The sequence below is a fragment of the Leucopleurus acutus genome, assembly GCF_964270905.1.
Source record: "Leucopleurus acutus genome assembly, chromosome: 16".
In the NCBI taxonomy this organism is placed as follows: domain Eukaryota; kingdom Metazoa; phylum Chordata; class Mammalia; order Artiodactyla; family Delphinidae; genus Leucopleurus; species Leucopleurus acutus.
The window spans coordinates 22,700,896-22,723,492 of record NC_139158.1 but is presented as its reverse complement, the minus strand read 5'-3'; the positions used below and the strand labels follow the sequence as shown (position 1 = coordinate 22,723,492).

At 41.9% G+C, this 22,597-nt stretch overlaps 1 protein-coding gene across 1 annotated transcript in view; it reads right to left on the bottom strand.

Annotated features, from left to right (window-relative positions):
* Positions 1-14,141: 14,141 nt before the first annotated feature.
* Positions 14,142-22,597, bottom strand: part of GPR139 (G protein-coupled receptor 139) — a gene marked incomplete at both ends in the record, with an annotated part of 40,235 nt that continues 31,779 nt past the window's right edge. Inside the window, one exon of the mRNA XM_082858182.1 lies at positions 14,142-15,076. Within this exon, the coding sequence (XP_082714308.1) occupies positions 14,142-15,076 (935 nt within the window). The remainder of the gene's footprint in view (positions 15,077-22,597) is intronic.

The window sequence follows — 22,597 nt, the reverse complement described above, 5'->3', positions numbered from 1 at the left end:
AATCTGAATCTTCATACATAAAATTTTAACAGATATTACCTTTCTTGCTCAAGTCAAATTCGTGGCCAAATGGCTTCAGCACCTTGGACAGAAGCACAGGCAATTTTTTTTTTTTATTTTAACATCTTTATTGGAATACAATTGCTTTACAATGGTATGTTAGTGTCAGCTTCACAACAAAATGAATCAGTTATATATATACACATGTTCCCATATCTCTTCCCGCTTGCATCTCCCTCCCTCCCACCCTCCCTATCCCACCCCTCCAGGCGGTCACAAAGCACCGAGCTGATCTCCCTGTGCTATACAGCTGCTTCCCACTAGCTATCTACCTTACGTTTGGTAGTGTATATATGTCCATGCCACTCTCCCGCTTTGTCACAGTTTACCCTTCCCCCTCCCCATATCCTCAAGTCCATTCTCTAGTAAGTCTGTGTCTTTATTCCTGTTTCACCCCTAGGTTCTTCATGACACTTTTTTTTCTTAAATTCCATATATATGTGTTAGCATACGGTATTTGTCTCTCTCTTTCTGACTTACTTCACTCTGTATGACAGACTCTAGGTCTATCCACCTCATTACAAATAGCTCAATTTCGTTTCTTTTTATGGCTGAGTAATATTCCATTGTATATATGTGCCACATCTTCTTTATCCATTCATCCGATGATGGACACTCAGGTTGTTTCCATCTCCGGGCTATTGTAAATAGAGCTGCAATGAACATTTTGGTACATGACTCTTTTTGAATTATGGTTTTCTCAGGGTATATGCCCAGTAGTGGGATTGCTGGGTCATATGATAGTTCTATTTGTAGTTTTTTAAGGAACCTCCATACTGTTCTCCACAGTGGCTGTATCAATTTACATTCCCACCAACAGTGTAAGAGGGTTCCCTTTTCTCCACACCCTCTCCAGCATTTATTGTTTCTAGGTTTTTTGATGATGGCCATTCTGACTGGTGTGAGATGATATCTCATTGTAGTTTTGATTTGCATTTCTCTAATGATTAGTGATGTTGAGCATTCTTTCATGTGTTTGTTGGCAGTCTGTATATCTTCTTTGGAGAAATGTCTATTTAGGTCTTCTGCCCATTTTTGGATTGGGTTGTTTGTTTTTTTGTTATTAAGCTGCATGAGCTGCTTATAAATTTTGGAGATTAATCCTTTGTCAGTTGCTTCATTTGCAAATATTTTCTCCCATTCTGAGGGTTGTCTTTTGGTCTTGTTTATGGTTTCCTTTGCTGTGCAAAAGCTTTAAAGTTTCATTAGGTCCCATTTGTTTATTTTTGTTTTTATTTCCATTTCTCTAGGAGGTGGGTCAAAAAGGACCTTGCTGTGATTTATGTCATAGAGTGTCCTGCCTATGTTTTCCTCTAAGAGTTGGATAGTTTCTGGCCTTACATTTAGGTGTTTAATCCACCTTGAGCTTATCTTTGTGCATGGTGTTAGGGAGTGATCCAATCTCATACTGTTACATGTAGCTGTCCAGTTTTCCCAGCACCACTTATTGAAGAGGCTGTCCTTTCTCCACTGTACATTCCTGACTCCTTTATCAAAGATAAGGTGACCATATGTGCGTGGGTTTATCTCTGGGCTTTCTATCCTGTTCCATTGATCTATATTTCTGTTTTTGTGCCAGTACCATACTGTCTTGATTACTGTAGCTTTGTAGTATAGTCTGAAGTCAGGAAGCCTGATTCCTCCAGCTCCATTTTTTGTTCTCAAGATTGCTTTGGCTATTCGGGGTCTTTTGTGTTTCCATACAAATTGTGAAATTTTTTGTTCTAGTTCTGTGAAAAATGCCAGTGGTAGTTTGATAGGGATTGCATTGAATCTGTAGATTGCTTTGGGTAGTAGAGTCATTTTCACAATGTTGATTCTTCCAATCCAAGAACATGGTATATCTCTCCATCTATTTGTATCATCTTTAATTTCTTTCATCAGTGTCTTATAATTTTCTGCATATAGGTCTTTTGTCTCCTTAGGTAGGTTTATTCCTAGATATTTTATTCTTTTTGTTGCTATGGTAAATGGGACTGTTTTCTTGATTTCACTTTCAGATTTTTCATCCTTAGTGTATAGGAATGCCAGAGATTTCTGTGCATTAATTTTGTACCCTGCTACTTTACCAAATTCATTGATTAGCTCTAGTAGTTTTCTGGTAGCATCTTTAGGATTCTCTATGTATAGTATCATGTCATCTGCAAATAGTGACAGCTTTACTTCTTCTTTTCCGATTTGGATTCCTTTTATTTCCTTTTCTTCTCTGATTGCTGTGGCTAAAACTTCCAAAACTGTGTTGAATAAGAGTGGTGAGAGTGGGCAACCTTGTCTTGTTCCTGACCTTTGTGGAAATGCTTTCAGTTTTTCACCATTGAGGATGATGTTGGCTGTGGGTTTGTCATATATGGCCTTCATTATCTTGAGGAAAGTTCCCTCTATGCCTACTTTCTACAGGGTTGTTATCATAAATGGGTGTTGAATTTTGTCAAAAGCTTTCTCTGCATCTATTGAGATGATCATATGGTTTTTCTCCTTCAATTTGTTAATATGGTGTATCACGTTGATTGATTGGCGTATATTGAAGAATCCTTGCATTCTTGGAATAAACCTCACTTGATCATGGTGTATGATCCGTTTAATGTGCTGTTGGATTCTGTTTGCTAGTATTTTGTTGAGGATTTTTGCATCTATGTTCATCAGTGATATTGGACTGTAGTTTTCTTTCTTTGTGACATCCTTGTCTGGTTTTGGTATCAGGGTGATGGTGGCCTCGTAGAATGAGCTGGGGAGTGTTCCTCCCTCTGCTATATTTTGGAAGAGTTTGAGAAGGAAAGGTGATAGCTCTTTTCTAAATGTTTGATAGAATTCGCCTGTGAAGCCATCTGGTCCTGGGCTTTTGTTTGTTGGAAGATTTTTAATCACAGTTTCAACTTCAGTGCTTGTGATTGGTCTGTTCATATTTTCTATTTCTTCCTGATTCAGTCTTGGCAGGTTGTGCCTTTCTAAGAATTTGTCCATTTCTTCCAGGTTGTCCATTTTATTGGCATAGAGTTGCTTGTAGTAATCTCTCATGATCTTTTGTATTTCTGCAGTGTCAGTTGTTACTTCTCCTTTTTCATTTCTAATTCTATTGATTTGTCTTCTCCCTTTTTTTCTTGATGAGTCTGGCTAATGGTTTATCAATTTTGTTTATCCTTTCAAAGAACCAGCTTTTAGTTTTATTGATCTTTGCTATCGTTTCTTTCATTTCTTTTTCATTTATTTCTGATCTGATTTTTATGATTTCTTTCCTTCTGCTACCTTTGGGGTTTTTTTGTTCTTCTTTCTCTAATTGCTTTAGGTGTAAGGTTAGGTTGTTTATTCGAGATGTTTCCTGTTTCTTAAGGTAGGATCGTATTGCTATAAACTTCCCTCCTTGAACTGCTTTTGCTGCATCCCATAGATTTTGAGTCGTGTCTCCATTGTCATTTGTTTCTAGGTATTTTTTGATTTCCTCTTTGATTTCTTCAGTGATCACTTCGTTATTAAGTAGTGTATTGTTTAGCCTCCATGTGTTTGTATTTTTTACAGATCTTTTCCTGTAATTGATATCTAGTCTCATAGCGTTGTGGTCGGAAAAGATACTTGATACAATTTCAATTTTCTTAAATTTACCAAGGCTTGATTTGTGACCCAAGATATGATCTATCCTGGAGAATGTTCCATGAGCACTTGAGAAAAATGTGTATTCTGTTGTTTTTGGATGGAATGTCCTATAAATATCAATTAAGTCCATCTTGTTTAATGTATCATTTAAAGCTTCTGTTTCCTTATTTATTTTCATTTTGGATGATCTGTCCATTGGTGAAAGTGGGGTGTTAAAGTCCCCTACTATGAATGTGTTACTGTCGATTTCCCCTTTTATGGCTGTTAGTATTTGCCTTATGTATTGAGGTGCTCCTATGTTGGGTGCATAAATATTTACAATTGTTATATCTTCTTCTTGGATTGATCCCTTGATCATTATGTAGTGTCCTTCTTTGTCTCTTCTAATAGTCTTTATTTTAAAGTCTATTTTGTCTGATATGAGAATTGCTACTCCAGCTTTCTTTTGGTTTCCATTTGCATGAAATACCTTTTTTCATCCCCTTACTTTCAGTCTCTATGTGTCTCTAGGTCTGAAGTGGGTCTCTTGTAGACAGCAAATATATGCGTCTTGTTTTTGTATCCATTCAGCCAATCTGTGTCTTTTGGTGGGAGCATTTAGTCCATTTACATTTAAGGTAATTATCAATATGTATGTTCCCATTCCCATTTTCTTAATTGTTTTGGGTTCGTTATTGTAGGTCTTTTCCTTCTCTTGTGTTTCTTGCCTAGAGAAGTTCCTTTAGCAGTTGTTGTAGAGCTGGTTTGGTGGTGCTGAACTCTCTCAGCTTTTGCTTGTCTGTAAAGGTTTTAATTTCTCCATCAAATCTGAATGAGATCCTTGCTGGGTAGAGTAATCTTGGTTGCAGGTTTTTCTCCTTCATCACTTTCAATATGTCCTGCCACTCCCTTCTGGCTTGCAGAGTTTCTGCTGAAAGATCAGCTGTTAACCTTATGGGGATTCCCTTGTGTGTTATTTGTTGTTTTCCCCTTGCTGCTTTTAATATGTTTTCTTTGTATTTAATTTTTGACAGTTTGATTAATATGTGTCTTGGCGTATTTCTCCTTGGATTTTTCCTGTATGGGACTCTCTGTGCTTCCTGGACTTGATTAACTATTTCCTTTCCCATATTAGGGAAATTTTCAACTATAATCTCTTCAAATATTTTCTCAGTCCCTTTCTTTTTCTCTTCTTCTTCTTGATCCCCTATAATTCGAATGTTGGTGCATTTAATGTTGTCCCAGTGGTCTCTGAGACTGTCCTCAGTTCTTTTCATTCTTTTTTCTTTATTCTGCTCTGCAGTAGTTATTTCCACTATTTTATCTTCCAGGTCACTTATCCGTTCTTCTGCCTCAGTTATTCTGCTATTGATCCCATCTAGAGTATTTTTCATTTCATTTATTGTGTTGTTCATCATTGTTTGTTTCATCTTTAGTTCGTCTAGGTCCTTGTTAAATGTTTCTTGCATTTTGTCCATTCTATTTCCAAGATTTTGGATCATCTTTACTATCATTATTCTGAATTCTTTTTCAGGTAGACTGCCTATTTCCTCTTCATTTGTTAGGTCTGGTGTGTTTTTATCTTGCTCCTTCATCTGCTGTGTGTTTTTCTGTCTTTTCATTTTGCTTATCTTACTGTATTTGGGGTCTCCTTTTTGCAGGCTGAAGGTTCGTAGTTCCTGTTGTTTTTGGTGTCTGTCGCCAGTGGCTAAGGTTGGTTCAGTGGGTTGTGTAGGCTTCCTGGTGGAGGGGACTAGTGCCTGTGTTCTGGTGGATGAGGCTGGATCTTGTCTTTCTGGTGGGCAGGTCCACGTCTGGTGGTGTGTTTTGGGGTGTCTGTAGACTTATTATGATTTTGGGCAGCCTCTCTGCTAATGGGTGGGGTTGTGTTCCTGTCTTGCTAGTTGATTGGCATAGGATGTCCAGCACTGTAGCTTGCTGGTCGTTGAGTGAAGCTGGGTGCTGGCGTTGAGATGGAGATCTCTGGGAGATTTTCGCCGTTTGATATTATGTGCAGCTGGGAGGCCTCTTGTGGACCAGTGTCCTGAAGTTGGCTGTCCCACCTCAGAGGCACAGCACTAACTCCTGGCTGCAGCACCAAGAGCCTTTCATCCACAGGGCTCCTTAATTTGGGATGATTCGTTGTCTATTCACGTATTCCACAGATGCAGGGTACATCAAGTTGATTGTGGAGCTTTAATCCGCTGCTCCTGAGGCTGCTGGGAAAGATTTCCCTTTCTCTTCTTTGTTCTCACAGCTCCCAGGGGCTCAGCTTTGGATTCGGACCCGCCTCTGCGTGTAGGTCGCCGGAGGGCGTCTGTTCTTTGCTCAGACAGGACGGGGTTAAAGGAGCTGCTGATGAGGGGGCTCTGGCTCACTCAGGCCGAGGGGAGGGAGGGGCACGGAGTGCAGGGCGGGCCTGCGGCGGCAGAGGCCGGCGTGACGTTGCGCCAGCCTGAGGCGCGCCGCGTGACGTTGCACCAGCCTGAGGCGCACCGTGCGTTCTCCCGGGGAAGTTGTCCCTGGATCGCGGGACCCTGGCAGTGGCGGGCTGCACAGGCTCCACGAAGAGAGGTGTGGATGGTGACCTGTGCTCACACACAGGCCCCTTGGTGGCGGCAGCAGCGGCCTTAGCGTCTCCTGCCCGTCTCTGGGGTCCGCGCTTTTAGCCGCGGCTCGCGCCCGTCTCTGGAGCTCCTTCAAGCAGCGCTCTTAATCCCCTCTCCTCGCGCACCAGGAAATAAAGAGGGAGGAAAAAGTCTCTTGCCTCTTCGGCAGCTCCAGACTTTTCCCCGGACTCCCTCCCGGCTAGCCGTGGCGCACTAATCCCCTGCAGGCTGTGTTCACGCCGCCAACCCCAGTCCTCTCCTGCGGCTCCGACCGAAGCCCGAGCCTCAGCTCCCAGCCCCGCCCGCCCCGGCGGGTGAGCAGACAAGCCTCTCGGCTGGTGAGTGCCGGTCGGCCCTGATCCTCTGCGCGGGAATCTCCCCGCTTTGCCCTCCGCACCCCTGTTGCTGCGCTCTCCTCCGCGGCTCCGAAGCTTCCCCGCTCCACCACCCGCAGTCTCCGCCCGCGAAGGGGCTTCCTAGTGTGTGGACACTTTTCCTCCTTCACGGCTCCCTCCCGCTGGTGCAGGTACTGTCCCTATTCTTTTGTCTCTGTTTATTCTTTTGCCCTACCCAGTTACGTGGGGGGTTTCTTGCCTTTTGGGAGGTCTGAGGTCTTCTGCCGGCGTTCAGTAGGTGTTCTGTAGGAGTTGTTCCGCGCGTAGATGTATTTCTGGTGTATCTGTGGGGAGGAAGGTGATCTCTGCGTCTCACTCTTCCGCTATCTTCCCGGAAGTCCTTTTTTTTTTTTGAAAGACCATTGCATAAACTAGGGAAGGACTAAGATTTGAAATCTGCATACAAAAGCATCTGCAAAACAATGATATCGAATATATTACTGCGGGTTGTGTGGGAAAGTTTTAAAAAGTATATACATTTTTAATGCCCTTCCTGCTAGTAGAGTCTATATTATTTCAAATACAATCTTGTGGGGCTGATTCTCTACTTTGCCTGATTTCATTAGACACATGAATTGGATCATGAAATAGAACCATTTAATATTATGACCTGATGATCTCTGAATCCTCATTACTGGAATTAGAGGATGACTTTAGCCTAAATATCAACCTTGGATACTGAAAAGGTGAATGGGAACAAGCTGCTAATTCAGGAGAGTGTTGGGATGTCAAGGAAAATGTGTCAAAGTGGCCTGATGAAGTGGCTCATGGAACCAGACGGGACTGGGCTTAAATAACAATTCATAAGTTACTCACTGTGACCTTGAACAAGCTTAATTTAATTCCCACGAGACAGTTTTCTCATCTGAAAAAAGGAGGTGACAGCATTTTAAGAGTTATGATGATTAAATGAAGTAAGAAGATCACATCAATTTCTTACTTAAAATTCTCCATTGCCTTTTACCACCAAATTCCTCACCAGGGCCCACAGAGCTCTGCACGATTTTGTTCCTGCCCACCCCCCCTTGCCTTGTCCAATACCATTCTCTGCTGGGTCACTGTGCTTCAGCAGTCCTAGTCTTCTGTTTTTCCCTTGAGTACTCAAAATTATTCCCATTTCAAGGCCTCTGTCCTTTTTTCCCCTCAGCCTGGAATGTTCTTTATATGACTGTTTCCTTTTAATTTGGATTCCAGTTCTGTTACCTTCTCAAAAAGGCCTCCCCTGACTAACTCGTCGGCTCTTCTTTCCTCCTGACCTTAGTCACTTACTATCATTTATTTCCTAGAAATTATCCCTACCTGAAATGATTTTATTGGCTTCCTTGTGTATTGTCTCTCCTACTCGGGCAGGGGCCCTATCTGTCTTGTTCACTGAATCTGTCTTGAATCACTATGCCTAGAATGGATCTTGCCACATAGTGTATTTAAATACATATGAGTCAAATAAATCAATGACCGTGGGAGTGCTGGGACACATGGTTGTTAAATGAGTGCCCACTCTCTTGGCGCTCTTTATTTCCATTCCTAGACATATTCAAGTTGATAGTCTAGTCATTGGAGATGCTGAAGATGAATAAAAGAAATTTCTAATGATGAAGGTTAGAAAGCAAGCTTGTAAAGGTCTATAACATATATTTCCTGTGATGTGCTAGGAAATCATTGGAAATTGGACCTACCAACATCTAGGTTTTATAATCTTGGGCCTTAGCTTTCTTTCTTTTTGATATTCGGGTGAAATAATCTCTAAGATTCTCTCCAGCATCCTATGCTAGTAAAATAAGAACCTGCCCTTTGCTGGTTATTCTGTAGTCACTTCCTATCTCACTTCGCCCTTGTTTTTTCACTGTTTTGTGCCTTGCGACCTGGCCGCTATGGACTGCATCACCTGCACTCCTTCCTCGCTGACTTCTCTTTGAGCTCGGCCAGTGGAGGCATCAGCATGATATCAGAGGGAAGGAAGAAAGAGGTTGGGGTACCCCTTCCTTCCTCTCTGGCATCATGTCTCTGGCAGCGGTGTGGCACCTGCTTGCTGGAAGGCCCCTTCTCCAAAGCACATCCTGCTCTGAGCTGCAGTAACAGCTATTTCCTCCCGTTGCCCCATCAGGCATAGGGAGGTAAGGCTTCCTATTGTTTCTAGTTCCCGGGTGCCTCAATAGCTCTTATTCTTGCTCAGATCATTACTGAATAGTCTCTTGGTTAAAGTCTTTTTATTGAAATCATCTGAGTGAGATTTGCTTCCCTCCAAGACTCTGATTGATATACAATCCATTTGGAAATATATACAGAGAAGCAGATTCTAAGGACACCCATGGAAAACCATTTGTGGATTTAATAGACATCACTGTGAAGTTTTCTTCTTTGGTTTGATCTGAATCCCTTATACTGCAGTTTAGGTCTCATTCCTTCTTGTTTTATCTCCAGTGGAGAGAAATATCATGTTACCGCCATTCACTAGGTAACAAAGTTCCGCAGACATGGTAACTCCTCATGCAGAGTTGGTGAGACGGCATCTCTCTTCCCCGTAGCCCTGTTTTGCTCCTTTTTAATCAGAAAAGTTTTCTTTTTCTTCTTCTGGCATGACAGTGACACATTCTTTCAATAAACCCAGGAAATCCACTGTGTCTATTCATCCCATAGACACAAACCTCTCATCCCCCTTGTTGTGTCTGGCAAGTACTCAGACTAATTGCACACCCTCACAGAGGCTGAGCCATCACATTTAGCCAATAAATGTAGTAAAAGGATTATTATTTAACAGTTCAACTTCCATCAACTCACTTTTATCCTGCTTCCCTGAGTTGGTGAACAAAATTAATGAGAACAGTGTGGTCATGCTTACCAGCTTCTGTTTGCAACCTTCTTATCAAAATCTTTGTTTTCTGTACTTCCCTCTCAACTTGTAAGTTACCTTTCATGCGCCAAGTTGATGCAAAGATAGATTATGGCAATAGTTTGTGGGTGGCTGTCAGAATTGACAGTGGTTTGTGTGGGAAATGCATAGCTAGTTTGAGAGCTGTGGTTCGAATTCCTGATAGAGTCAATTAAAAACAAAAATTACACCTCACAGGGAAAGGTCAAATCAAGTGTTTTAATTATGATGCTGTTATACTATATCTCACGCTTGGATGACCTGGGTTTGAAGAGTTGGAAAACTATGTAATATAACCAACTCTAAAAAGGGCACAAAAATAATGTGAATTTTTGGAGGGATGAATCAGAATCTTGCAGAGGCGCAATGAGGTAGAGTGGAAAGGATGAAGTGTTAGGTGACTTGGGTTCTACTCTGGACAAAATCATTTAAGCCTTTGGGCCTAGCATCCTCACCTGTAAGAGGATGTACAATTGGAGGCTCTTTTTAGCTCTACTATTAATAATCACCACCCCATGAAGTACGTACTGGAATTACTATTAGCCCGATTTTATGGAGAGGAAATTGAGACTCAGAAAGATTGAAAACATTGCCCAAGGCCACACAGCTAGAAAGTGGCAGAGCCTGCAAAGTTATAGCTGACAATAACTCACTCCAAACTTTGGTGTCCTGACCTTGAGAGTGTCTACTTACCTCTCAGGCACCTGGGAAAATTTGACTTTTACACCACTTTCTACATGAGGACAGTCTTTCAGAGATCTTCAAGGACTTGTTCAAGGTCAAACATCTAGTACATTGTGGAGCTAGGACATGAATTTGTGATTGTCTGACTTCAAAGCCCAAGCTCTCAGCCATTATGCTAGATCTCCACTTATGATAACAGCCACCACAGTCTCGAAGATGCATAGACGATGTAGTCAGAAAAGAATTCAGATTTATAACCAGTAAGCTACCTAATTTAGGATTATAGGAAGCAGAGCTCAGTGGCAGGGGCAGGTGGGACTCAGGTCTCATTCTAGCACCAGCACAAAGCATAAGGGAGATGCTTATTTAAAAATTTTAATCAGAGTTCTGCCATTGCTTGAGCATATATGCATCTACCAAACACCAAGTGTGCACCATATGAGAATTTATTATAATACAAACAAGTCCAAACACAATATATCTAATTAAGAAAATATGAACATCTACTATTTTTCTATGGTAACATTTTATTCCATTCTTTCAACTGGAATAGCCAACACTAGAGTCTCTTATTCACTTCAGATAGGCCCCCAGTTTGGAGCAGTAGGCACCAACTGTGCCAAGTAACCTTTTCTAATTGCAGAGTGTTTGCAAAATGAAACTTCATGCCTTCTCATGGTCTGTTTTTTATGGTTTGTCTCTCATCCTCCTTATTTCCTTCCTATTAGACAGTTCAGTCCTTGAGTTGTTCAATAAAAAAGATACAGTGTGTACATGTGTAGCATCACTGCATGCCCAACCAAGGACACAAATCATACAAGAGGAGTGCTAGTTAACAGTCTTTGAAGGAGGCATCACAAAATCCTGATATAAGGCAATTGCTTGAGTGCAATCAACAGCAGCTGTTTACGTGACAGGCTTCAAAATTCAAGGCTTTATTTCTAAAACTGGCCTGAAAGAAAAGGCTTAACAGTTTGTTTTTTTCTTTAAAAAAACTTTTCATTTTTGTCCACAATTATTACTATAAATAAGAATAAATTAAAAGTCCTTAGATTATCTGAAATAAACTTTAGGAGATATGTATCAACCTAAGCCAACAGGCATTTGTATGCATTTTAACCAGAAGACAACACCTCTGGGCTGCCTTCAAAAATCAGACCTCTTTTAAACATTACTGTATCAAAATAGAAAAATACAGTCAGAAGGAAGAGTGATCACAATACTAGTTGGTACAGCCTCTGTTGTTAAGAGAAGTAATAAACAAGTGTATGAGGAAAACATTCCAAATGCACACCCAGTTTTTACTTTTTAAACATCAATAAATAATTGTTACATACAACTAAAAACGTAGAGCAGAGAGCATTGAGATCCACATACATATTTTTCATCTTACATACATTCTCAAAAAGGAATTGCTTAACCTTTATAGATATTGCACTGTGACTCATTCATGTATAGTTCAAACTAGCATTTTTCAGAGCTATGTGTTTAAAAATAAATAATTAAATAAATACGTATATATATTAGGTGTAGGTAGCCTTTGGTCAATGTTCATTCACAAGGGGGTGTGGTGGAGTCGCATCATACACACATTTAATGAACAGGTGCCTGACTACACATGCTTGGCAAAAAAGAAACAGAGGGAAATGCAACTTAAGGGGAAATCTGTGGGGAAATCAGGCCACTCTTCCACTAGATGTGCACATGCCCTGGGGAGAGTGTGACCTGGGAGATAACGAATCTGCTTGTCCCTCAGTCAAGCAACTGCCATGAACCTCTTCTAGTGGGAGCATCTTGCTGCACCCGTGTGATCCTAATGTTCTTGGGTACATGAGAGTCATACCATATGGTCCCTAAATGCAAGCCAACTCCGTCTTGTCTTCAACAGAAGAAACAGCAAACTGTTCCAATGCTGGAAGAAAACTTAGCTAAGTTTTTAAGGGGTAGAATATGGTCTCCAGCATGGCTCCTTCCTGAGAACTTTGCAGAAATAACTTTGGCTCTGCCAGATTTTTGATGAGACTCTACTGCAATTATTTAAAAGGAGTAGGGGGCTTCCCTGGTGGCGCAGCGGTTGAGAGTCCGCCTGCCGACGCGGAGGACACGGGTTTGTGACCCGGTCTGGGAAGATCTCACATGCCGCGGAGCGGCTGAGCCCGTGAGCCATGGCCGCTGAGCCTGCACGTCCGGAGCCTGTGCTCCGCAACGGGAGAGACCCGCGCAATGAAAAAAAAAAAAAAAAAAAAAGGAGTAGGAATTCGGATCATCAGGATGAATGTGACCTAAAGTTGATTGAATTAGTGTTGAGGACATTGGTTGAAGTTTAGGGATTGTGTGGCATCGGAGCCTTTTCTACCCTGCTCATTTATTGCAAGTTCCCTTTAAGAGGGTAGACATGTCTTCCAATTTAGGGACAAAAGTGCAGTAAAAATTCAGCCTGAGGAACCTAGTGTTCCAGGTGGACTGTCTGCTTTTTGTTGGGTCACCAAAAATATCATACAATTCCAAAATCATTTTGGAAGACTTCTTCTAGAACAGGGATAAGTTCAAATACTGGGAATCTGGGAGAGAAGTTTTTAAAAAAATGTAACTGAGAAAAACTCCAGCATGGATTTTTCTTTCAAAACACATCATGGGGTACATAGGAACCTAACGTAATCAAGTCTGTGTGTGTGCACACATGAGTTGTAGTTCCCAGGGAAGCCTCTATTAATTACACCCTAGAACTGTTCTTGCCTTGGACAGACAAGAGCAGAATAAATAAATTCATATTTTATTATTTTGCAAAGGATCTGGGTTAAATAGCATCACCAAAAACGGGCACCACCCTTTTGAGCCATGTGCATCAAAGCGCAGACATGCAGACAACATGCATACCTTTCCACTGCCATTTGCGGCCGAATGGCAATGCCAGCTGGACAGTGGGGCAGAGCTGAGAATGTCTCCCTTCACACCTGGAGAGCTACAGTTCCTGACCCTCAAAAACTAAACCCAGTTCCAAAGTCACTTCAAATAAAACAGTTTGGTGACGGCTTCAGCAAGCAAGGAGGCAGAGTTGGCAACTCTACACATAAAGGCTTCTCCAGGAAGCGTGAGCGGCACCGCAACAAGAAGCTATTTGAGTAAGGAGACCGTACAGAGCTGACACAAGGATGGATTGAAACAGTGGCAAGAGTGGGCTTATTTTTTTGTTTTTCTGGGCTCAAGAACTCCTCCTATATCCCCACACACCAGGCGGGGTCTTTGTTTTGGAGGAACTAGTTAAAATCTATACATAATGGCAAATAGAAAGGCTGCATCTTAGACCCCAGGTCTGAGTGTCGTGGTTATGTAGGTCAGGAGCCTTTGCACAGAAGCTCTGACCAGAGTTTGAGTAAGATCCAATCCTCGCCTGCCCCCAGAATCTCATTCTACAGATTGGGGTGCCAGGGCCACTTGAAGACCAAAACCCTCACTAGGACAAAGGGCACCTTGGAAAATTCTCGAATTGGTCAGCATCGTTAGCTGCTGGTAACAACACAGGGAAATGATGGATGACCTCAGCTCTTGGAAGAAGAGTGTGGGCTCAGCTATGTGCTACTGTGGCTTGATGTGTCACATAAATGAGCGGTTTCCAGTGACTGTGGATGGTGCCAAGGCTAAGTCATAGACTATTTCTCTACTGTGTGTCCTTACAGGCCACAGGATAATGACACAACCTCCAATGACATCTTCAAACTGGTAGGAACTTCTGCTGTCAGCATGACTTGGTAGAAATGAATGCATAAATGAAAACAAGATTCATGCTTTTCTTTCTTCTCCTCCATCTTTCCTCATCTACCTGTCTGAGAGTTGCTCAATCTGTGGAGACAGGAAATCAGGTTAGCACTCTTAAGGAGAGCTGTTCAGCCATAGGATGGGCCACATTCCCATCTGGAAATGGATTATGCAGAGACACTAGGTGCCACACCTATGAGGTCATGGGGATACCTTTATAGGTTTTCCATTTTTGTCGTACTGGTACACCAGCATCTTGATACAATGTGAGTTGGCCGGCGAGATCCAAGGGCTACTTGTTATGGAAAAGTTATGGTTGGTGTAGAACTGTATTGGTTGCTTCTGGCACTTGAAGAAGGCCTTGAGGGTAGCGGCCGCCATTTTGCGGAACCGCTTGCTGATGAAGCAATAGAGGAAGAAGTTGATGGCCGTGTTCAGAAGGGCCAGCATGTTGGCAATGTCGGACATAACGTGCATCAGCCAGCGGTTCTGGATGGGTGCCCCATACAGGTGGTAGAGGATCATGATGATACGTGGGGCCCAGAGTGTGGCAAAGATGGAGGTAATGGTAAACAAGATGGCAGTGGTTTTCCCTGTGGAGTAGCCACGGAGGCGAAAATTGCTCTTCCGCCTGAGCTTGTATACAATGATTGAGTTCAATATAAAGAAGATGGAACAGGGCACCAAGTACACAGTGAAGCAGTGAATCCAAATAAGGACATGGTGCACAGAGGTGCTGATGTAGTCTTCAGTCCAGATGTTGGGCCACCAGTAGTAGGGGATGCTGGTCAGGAAGCAGGTGACATAAACACTTACAATGACTTTCCGGGTGCGGGCTGGGTAGGAGACCATGTGGTACTTGAGCGGGTGGCAGACCGCAATATACCGGTCAATGGTTAATGGAACAGTAATCCAAATTGAGGTGTGGATGGATGAGAATTCCAGCACTTCTATGATCTTGTCGGGAACCTGAGGCATCTGCATGTTCAAGATGAAATCTTCCAACAGGAAGTCCACGAACACAATGAAAAAGAGGACCAAGATGTCAGCAGCAGCAAGTGCCAAGAGATAGTTGTAGGAGGACTTCTGTCTCCTGGCCACCAGCTGAGAGAGGATGATCACGGTTAGGATATTTGCTGTGGAGAGAAGAGAATCTGACTTACATCTGAAGCAAGATGACTTTATTGGCTACTAGGGGCCCCTAGGCATAGTGTATCAGGCACTCCCACGGAAATCAAAGGGACTGAACCCATGCTCTTGAGGGACAATCTCTGCACTGCAATTGCACCTCATACAAACATCTGGATACGATTTTGACAAAGTTTCCTGTTCACATGGTACTTAATTTGTCCCTCACACAGTCATGACAGTGGTGCTGCCGTTGTCCTCACTTCAGAAATGAGACTGGGTCTCAGAGAACTTAAGGAACTCACTTAGAGCCACAGAGTTAGTCATTCATGGTGACAGGGACCAAACCCAGATCCTCTAATCCCCAATCCTCTGCTCTTTCTTTTGTCTGACTGCATGGAGAATATGGGGCTGGGATGGCATTTCCTGTTTCCCGTGCTCAAGTAGGACATTGGACTATACAACCTCTTAAGAACCTTTAGAACTTGGATTTTAAGACCTTTCTTTTTTAAGTGGGTTCAGAATTGAAGGAATGGAGAAGATCATGACCTTTAGATTAATTTAAAAATAAATTATATTTATTTTTAGAGTCGGTACACATGGTACATAATTAAAGTTAATAGAAAAGTAAAATTTCCTTCCACTCTTATTCTGCAACCACCCAAATACCCCTCCCTCAGGGCAATCATAGTTAATAAATAATCTGTGCTTATGCATGTCTGTATAATATGTGTGTATATAGGTTTTGCAAATATAGTAGGAATAGATTATTTTTCTGGGGGTCAGAATTGTTTTGGAATGCATCCACATAATTCTGATCAGTTTTAAAAAAACAAATGTCTCTCTGAATAAGATGCATCTGGAAGGTCATTAGGAGCTCACTCTAAAATGATATCCCAATGGATAACATCTGGAAGTCATTCTACACATTTATTCTCATTAAGTCACAACCAAACCTGAAATTTGAACATTATTAATCTTAGTTTGCAAACAAGGGTCTGAGAGAATTTATGTCCCCTGTCTGAAGTGCAGTGGCAGAGCTGGAATCCAGGGCTCTCTTTCTCACATGTGCCTTTAAAATTATTTCGCAATAGTTCACATGTGAAAATGTCTTTAATATGCACACTCTGGTGTATTCATCACTCAGGTTAAACAAATTTTAACACTTTGCCACATATGCTTTAGTTCTTTTTAAATAAAGAAACGACACTATAGATGCAGTTGAAGTCTTCTTTGAAATTGTTCCAGCCCATCATTTCCCTTCCCTCTTTCCCCTCCAGAGGCAGCCACAGTGCTGCGGTCTTCAGGGCCACGTTTGCATACTCTTAACTTTCTTTTATACAGAACCCGCCACTCTACATGCTGCTTTTTTTCACACAACAAGTTGCTTTTGAGACCTCTTTTTTTTGATACATGTAGATCTATTTCACTCATCTTAACAACTATAGAGCAATTCCATTAATAACCTTATTGCAATTTATTTATTCATATATACACAGACATTTATACATATACACACGTGTCTATGTATGTATATATACACATATTAATGTAGACATATACATCTAGCTGTCTATATGTGTATATATATACACATATACTATATATAGACATCTATGTGTCTTTGTATATGTATATATGTGTGTGTGTATATATATATACATACACACATTTAATTTGGTTTCAGGATTTTGCTGTTATAAACTGCTATATTTAATACCTTGATATGACTCTCCATGAGAGGTAGCTATGTGTCAGAGTTTCTCAGGTAGTATATACATATGTAGAAGGGTGTTTATTATGCTTTAGAATATGTGCATCTTCATCTTTACCAGATATTGCTGAATTGCTCTGTAAAGTGGTTTTACTAATCTGCACTCCCAACAGTAGAGTATGAGAGTTCCGGTTGCTCCATAACCTCTCATTACTTGGCACTGTCAGGTTTTTTTGTTTGTTTGTTTGTTTAAGGCTGTGCTGTCCTTGTTCTTGCTCAAAGCACTTTGAAATAACATTTTGAAGTGGTGGAGAGTTAAGGTACCAATTATATTAATTATCCAGTATTCATTCCCAGTGGTTTAGAGCATTCAGTACCCATGCTTTAAACCACTCGGCAATATCAGTACTTCTAAGCGGGAGTGAGGGCACCATGTGAGTATGTTACACCCTGGACAATAAAGAAAAATTATGAGTAAATTTTACTTTAAGTCAATATCTAAGAAAAGAGGTCCATTAAAGCAAAATTCTTTATATTCTTAATCCTGGAATTTCAAAAGTTTACTTATGCATCCAACAGTGTTTTTCCATAATTACTATGAGCTATGCCCTGGAAGGAGATATTGAACAAAATAGACATGGTCCATCTTAACTTCATGGAGCTTAGAGTTTACTATGCAAGAAAAGCATCAACCGAAGAATCACAGAAGAAAATGTGTAACTGGAAGCTCTAGTAAGTGCTATTCGTGATCAGAAGAAGTTTTACTGAGGAAGTGATGTCCAAGCTGAAATTTGGAGACCCAGTAGGAGGTAAATAGGCAAAAAAGGTGGTTGGAGAAAGTGTTTCAAGCAAAGGAAACAGCATGTGCAAAGGCCCTGAGGTGGGGAAAGCATGAAGAGTTGAGTTTATTAAGGCAAGGAATACTCATATGGCTTTCTACTTGCTTTGTATACATTTTTGCACTTCATAGCTCTCTTTTGAAAAGTGTTCGAAAATGTCTCATTCCTTTAGACATCCTTTCAGAAAACATCTAGCATCTTCCTTCTGTGTTGAAAAGTGTTCGAAAATGTCTTATTCCTTTAGACATCCTTTCAGAAAACATCTAGCATCTTCCTTCTGTGTACATGGGCCCAAGATGGATACAAATTAGTATTGTAGACATTCAGAGTCTCCACTCAGAGAGTGTAGAAACAGCATGCAAGGGGCTGAATATTAAAGAGACAAACAAGAATACACACAGTGATACATGAGCCACAGGTGCATAGATACAGAATGAAGGGCAAAGGCTTTGGAGGAGGTTATGGGTCAAAAGTTAGGCTACTCCGACCTGACAGTCAGAGTTTCATGGAACTCAAGCTGTAAAACCAGCCACATAGCACAGGGAGATCAGCTTGGTGATTTGTGACCACCTGGGGGGGGGGCAGTATAGGGAGGGTGGGAGGGAGAGAGACGCAAGAGGGAAGAGATATGGGAACATATGTATATGTATAACTGATTCACTTTGTTGTAAAGCAGAAACTAACACACCATTGTAAAGCAATTATACTCCAATAAAGATGTTTAAAAAAAACCCCAAAAAACCAGGTCTGATGCTTTCCCATCAAGCCAAGAGCATCAGAGCACAGTGATTTAGAATGTGGAGTTTGGGGCCAGGCTGCCTGGGGTTCAGTCCTGGCTCTATTATTTATTGACTCTTTGGCTTTGGGCAACTTTATTCAATCCTGCTGTGCCTTAGTTTCCTTTTTCATAAAATAGGTTTAATAGGGTTATTCTGAGGATTGAGTGAGATAATTTTTATAAAGTGGTTAGAACAGTATCTGGCATGTGGTAAGTTCTCAATGAATGTTAGTTCTTGACTGAGAATCCACTCATTCAACAATTATTAACGGAGCATTTACTATGTGTCAGGCACTGTATGAGGTGCTGGAGATGCAGGAATTAACAAAATGGACAAGTTCCCTTTTATCATGGGGCTTATAGTATAGTGGGTGAGAGAGACAACACATAAATACAAAAATGTACAACAGAATTTCAGATAGTGATGCTATACAGAATAAAACCAAGGGATGAGACAAATCGTTGGGGGGTGTTGTTTTTTAGATTGGACATTTGAGTTCAATTAAGGATGAGGAGAGGGGATCTGCCATAAAAAGATCCGTGAGAAAAGAACTCTAAGCAGGGGGAATGGCAAGTGCAAAGGCTCTGAGGTAGGAAAGAACTTGGTATTCATGGAACTGAAAGAAGGACTCTCATCTGTCCTATTATCATCCCTATTTTACAGGGAAGGAAACTGAGGCTTTGATATTTAGGTTATCTCTCCATAGCCACAAACTGAGTAAGTGGGAGAGCCTGAAGTTGACTCCAGCTCTCTCTGACTTTATGGCATATCAAGTTCCGCTTCGTTTCCAGCCGGAGGAAAGTGATTCCTGTTCTCTCAGTTGCCCCTGACTTAGAAAAGTGCCGTCATTTCTCAGAACCTCTTTTTTCCATTCATTAAACAATGTCCACACACTCTCTCACGTCCCTGCTCTGCTCCCCAGCTTATAAGGGGGGTAGGGATGAATAAATGCTGGGGCGTCCCCAGAAAAAAATGTTATACAGTCATCCTTTAGTATCTGCAGGGTACTGGTTCCAAGACCCTCCTGTGATACCAAAATCTGCAAATGCTCAAGTCCCTTAAATAAAATTGTAGAGTACAGATGGCTCTCTGTCTCCGTGGGTTCCGCATCCACGGATACAGGGGGCTGACTGTATATATTCTGCGGAGAGTCACTTTTCAACACCATCTCTTACTTCCTCATCGAACCCTGTTTGTAATGTGGTGCTAAAAACGTTCCATATCCAAACTCTTCAAAAATATTCCATCTCCATCTAATTAATGCTCTAAGTCAGGCAAGTCATCAACTCCAAATTAAATTTCCAGCTATTCATATTTGACATTTCCTTAAGTTTCTAGTAATTGCGTCTCTCGAGAAACTAACCCGCAGACATTGAGTTTCCCATTGCTTTCGTGCAGGTCGATTTGCTCCCAAGGCAATATCAAGAACACTTAGAACATCCTTGGGATGAGAGAGATGTGAGAGCCACAGAGACCCAGAGGGGAATGGAACAATGCCTGTGTATTGATTTTCTGAAAAAGAAATGAGAAGGTAGAATTTTCAACTCCCAAGGTCGGCATTTGCTATAATTCCCCACATTGAAAAATCCTTTCGTTTCCACTGTGATAGTTTTTCCCCCAAAGAAAAGGAGTGGTGTTGACAGGGTCTGTGTGTATTTATAAAGGGTGAATAAGCGAAGAAACCCAAGTCATCACCACCTGAAATTCCATTTCTCAGCTTTTTTCTCAATCTAGCAGGTCCAAGTTAGTTGTGTGGAAAACCACACAATCCCATCCAAGCAAGTCCCTGTGAACTTCATGGTCAAAATGTCAATGCTTCTGGGCTTCCCTGGTGGCGCAGTGGTTGAGAGTCCGCCTGTCGGTACAGGGGACATGGGTTCGTGCCCCGGTCCGGGAGGACCCCACATGCCGCGGAGCGGCTGGGCCCGTGAGCCATGGCCACTGAGCCTGCGCGTCCGCAGCCTGTGCTCCGCAGCGGGAGAGACCGCAACAGTGAGAGGCCCGCGTACCAAAAAAAAAAAAAAAAAAAAAAAAAAAAAAGGCCAATGCTTCTAAAAAGCAAATCTTTTCTGTCAATGGTGTCGTTGGACAGGTGGGTAATATAAAGCCCATGTTTTGTGATTGCAAAGCTTCTTGGTTATATTCTTGGGGGAATTCATTTCCTATACTTTGCAGCTTACCATGCTCAAACTTGAGAGGATTTAGGGAGCGCTAAAAGATCAACACAGGTTGGGCTGTCAGACCCCACCACTGGACGGTTGACTGGTGCAGAGGGAAAGGGTCAGGGTCTTCCAGAGGTATTTTCTGTGTCTGTGAGGACTAAGAAGTTCCTGGAGATTCCTTGGAAGAGCCCTGACTGGGAGTTCTGAGTTTATATCTCTTAATTCTGCTACATTTCTTGGTTTTTGGTTGTTTTCTTTTGGTCTTTGAAAATTATTTTTTTCAATTACAAAAGTAAAATACACCTTTAAAAATTAAACATATCAGTGTATAATAATATTATTAGCTCACTTTTATTGAGCATTTACTTCTAAGCATCTTACACACATTTAATTTCATTTAATTTTTACAACCACCCTATGAGGTTGGAACAATTATCTGAGAGCATCGAGCCTTAGAGAGGTTACAAGTAACTTGTTTGTGGTCACAGAGCAAGCGAGTGGTGAGCCCAGACATTAAGCCAGGCTTTTTGTCTCCTGAGTTTGTACATGTAACTATTACATTAGACACTGGAAAGTGAAAGTCTGTCCGAATCGCATTTTCTAGAGATATTATGGTATCTAGTCTCTTAGATGGTCCCCAGTGAACCATACCTCCTGGTGTTCATGCCTTTGTGTAGTCTCCTCTCCTTGAATTGGAGCTTGTCCTGTGATTCACTTTTTTTAAAAAAATAAATTTATTTATTTACTTTTGGCTGCGTTGGGTCTCTGTTGCTGCGCATGGGCTTTCTCTAGTTACAGCAAGTGGGGGCTACTCTTCGTTGCGGTGCGCGGGCTTCTCATTGTGGTGACTTCTCTGGTGGCTTCTCTTGTTGCAGAGCACGGGCTCTAGGCATGCAGGCTTCAGTAGCTGTGGTATGTGGGCTTGGTAGTTGTGGTACACGGGCTTAGTTGCTCTGCGGCATGTGGGATCTTCCCCCATCCAAGGCTGGACCAGGGCTCAAACCCGTGTCCCCTACATTAGCAGGCAGGTTCTTAACCACTGCGTCACCAGGGAAGTCCCTGTGATTCACTTTCGACCCATAGACTACTGTGGGAGTGACACTGCATGAGCAGGTTGTACGTGGGCCTTTTGAATACCTGCTTTGGGACGCTCCATCTTGGAGCCCAGCTGTGAGAAGGCCAAGCCACATGGAGATGTCGTGTGTAGGGACTCTGGTTGAAAGCCCCAGGTGAGCTTGTAGCCGACAACCAACATCAACTGTCTGTCATGTGTCTGTGTCTGTGTCATGTGTCTGTCATGTGAGTGAGCGCTCTTGGATGTCCAGCTCCATGGAACCCCCAAATAACTGCGGTCCTGGTGCCCTGCGGCTGCCACTGTGAGAGACCCTGAGAAAGAGCCATCCAGCTGAGCCCAGTCAGCCTATGAACCAGGACAAATAATCCTAAATGGCTGTATTAAGCCTCTAAGTGTTCGGGTGGTTTGCAATGCTGCAACCAGAACAGAGGTTTATTAACCATTTAGTGTTTGTATCTCTAGGATATTTATATGCCTGTAATTATAAATATAATTAGTAATAAGATTATCACCACAAAATGAGATCATACACTAATACTGTTGTGCAAGTTGGTTTTTTTTATCTTTTTTCTCTCTCTTTTTTAAAAACTTTAAATAATTAATTTATTTTTGGCTTCATTGGGTCTTCGTTGCGGTGTGCAGGCTTCTCATTGCAGTGGCTTCTCTTGTTGCAGAGCACGGGCTCTAGGCGTGTGGGCTTCCGTAGTTGTCGCTCGTGGGCTCTAGAGCGCAGGCTCAGTAGTTATGGCACACGGGCTTAGTTGCTCCGTGGCATGTGGGAAGCCCCAAGTTGGTTTTTTAATCAATTAGAAATAAATCGTGAATTTTTTCCTATGTCAATTATGTTCATGAAATATTCACTTATGGCTGGACATTACTTATTTTATTTTGTTTTATTTTATTATTTTGGCCACCACAGAGCTTCATTAAACATCTTTGCATATTTCTGTAGAATAAATT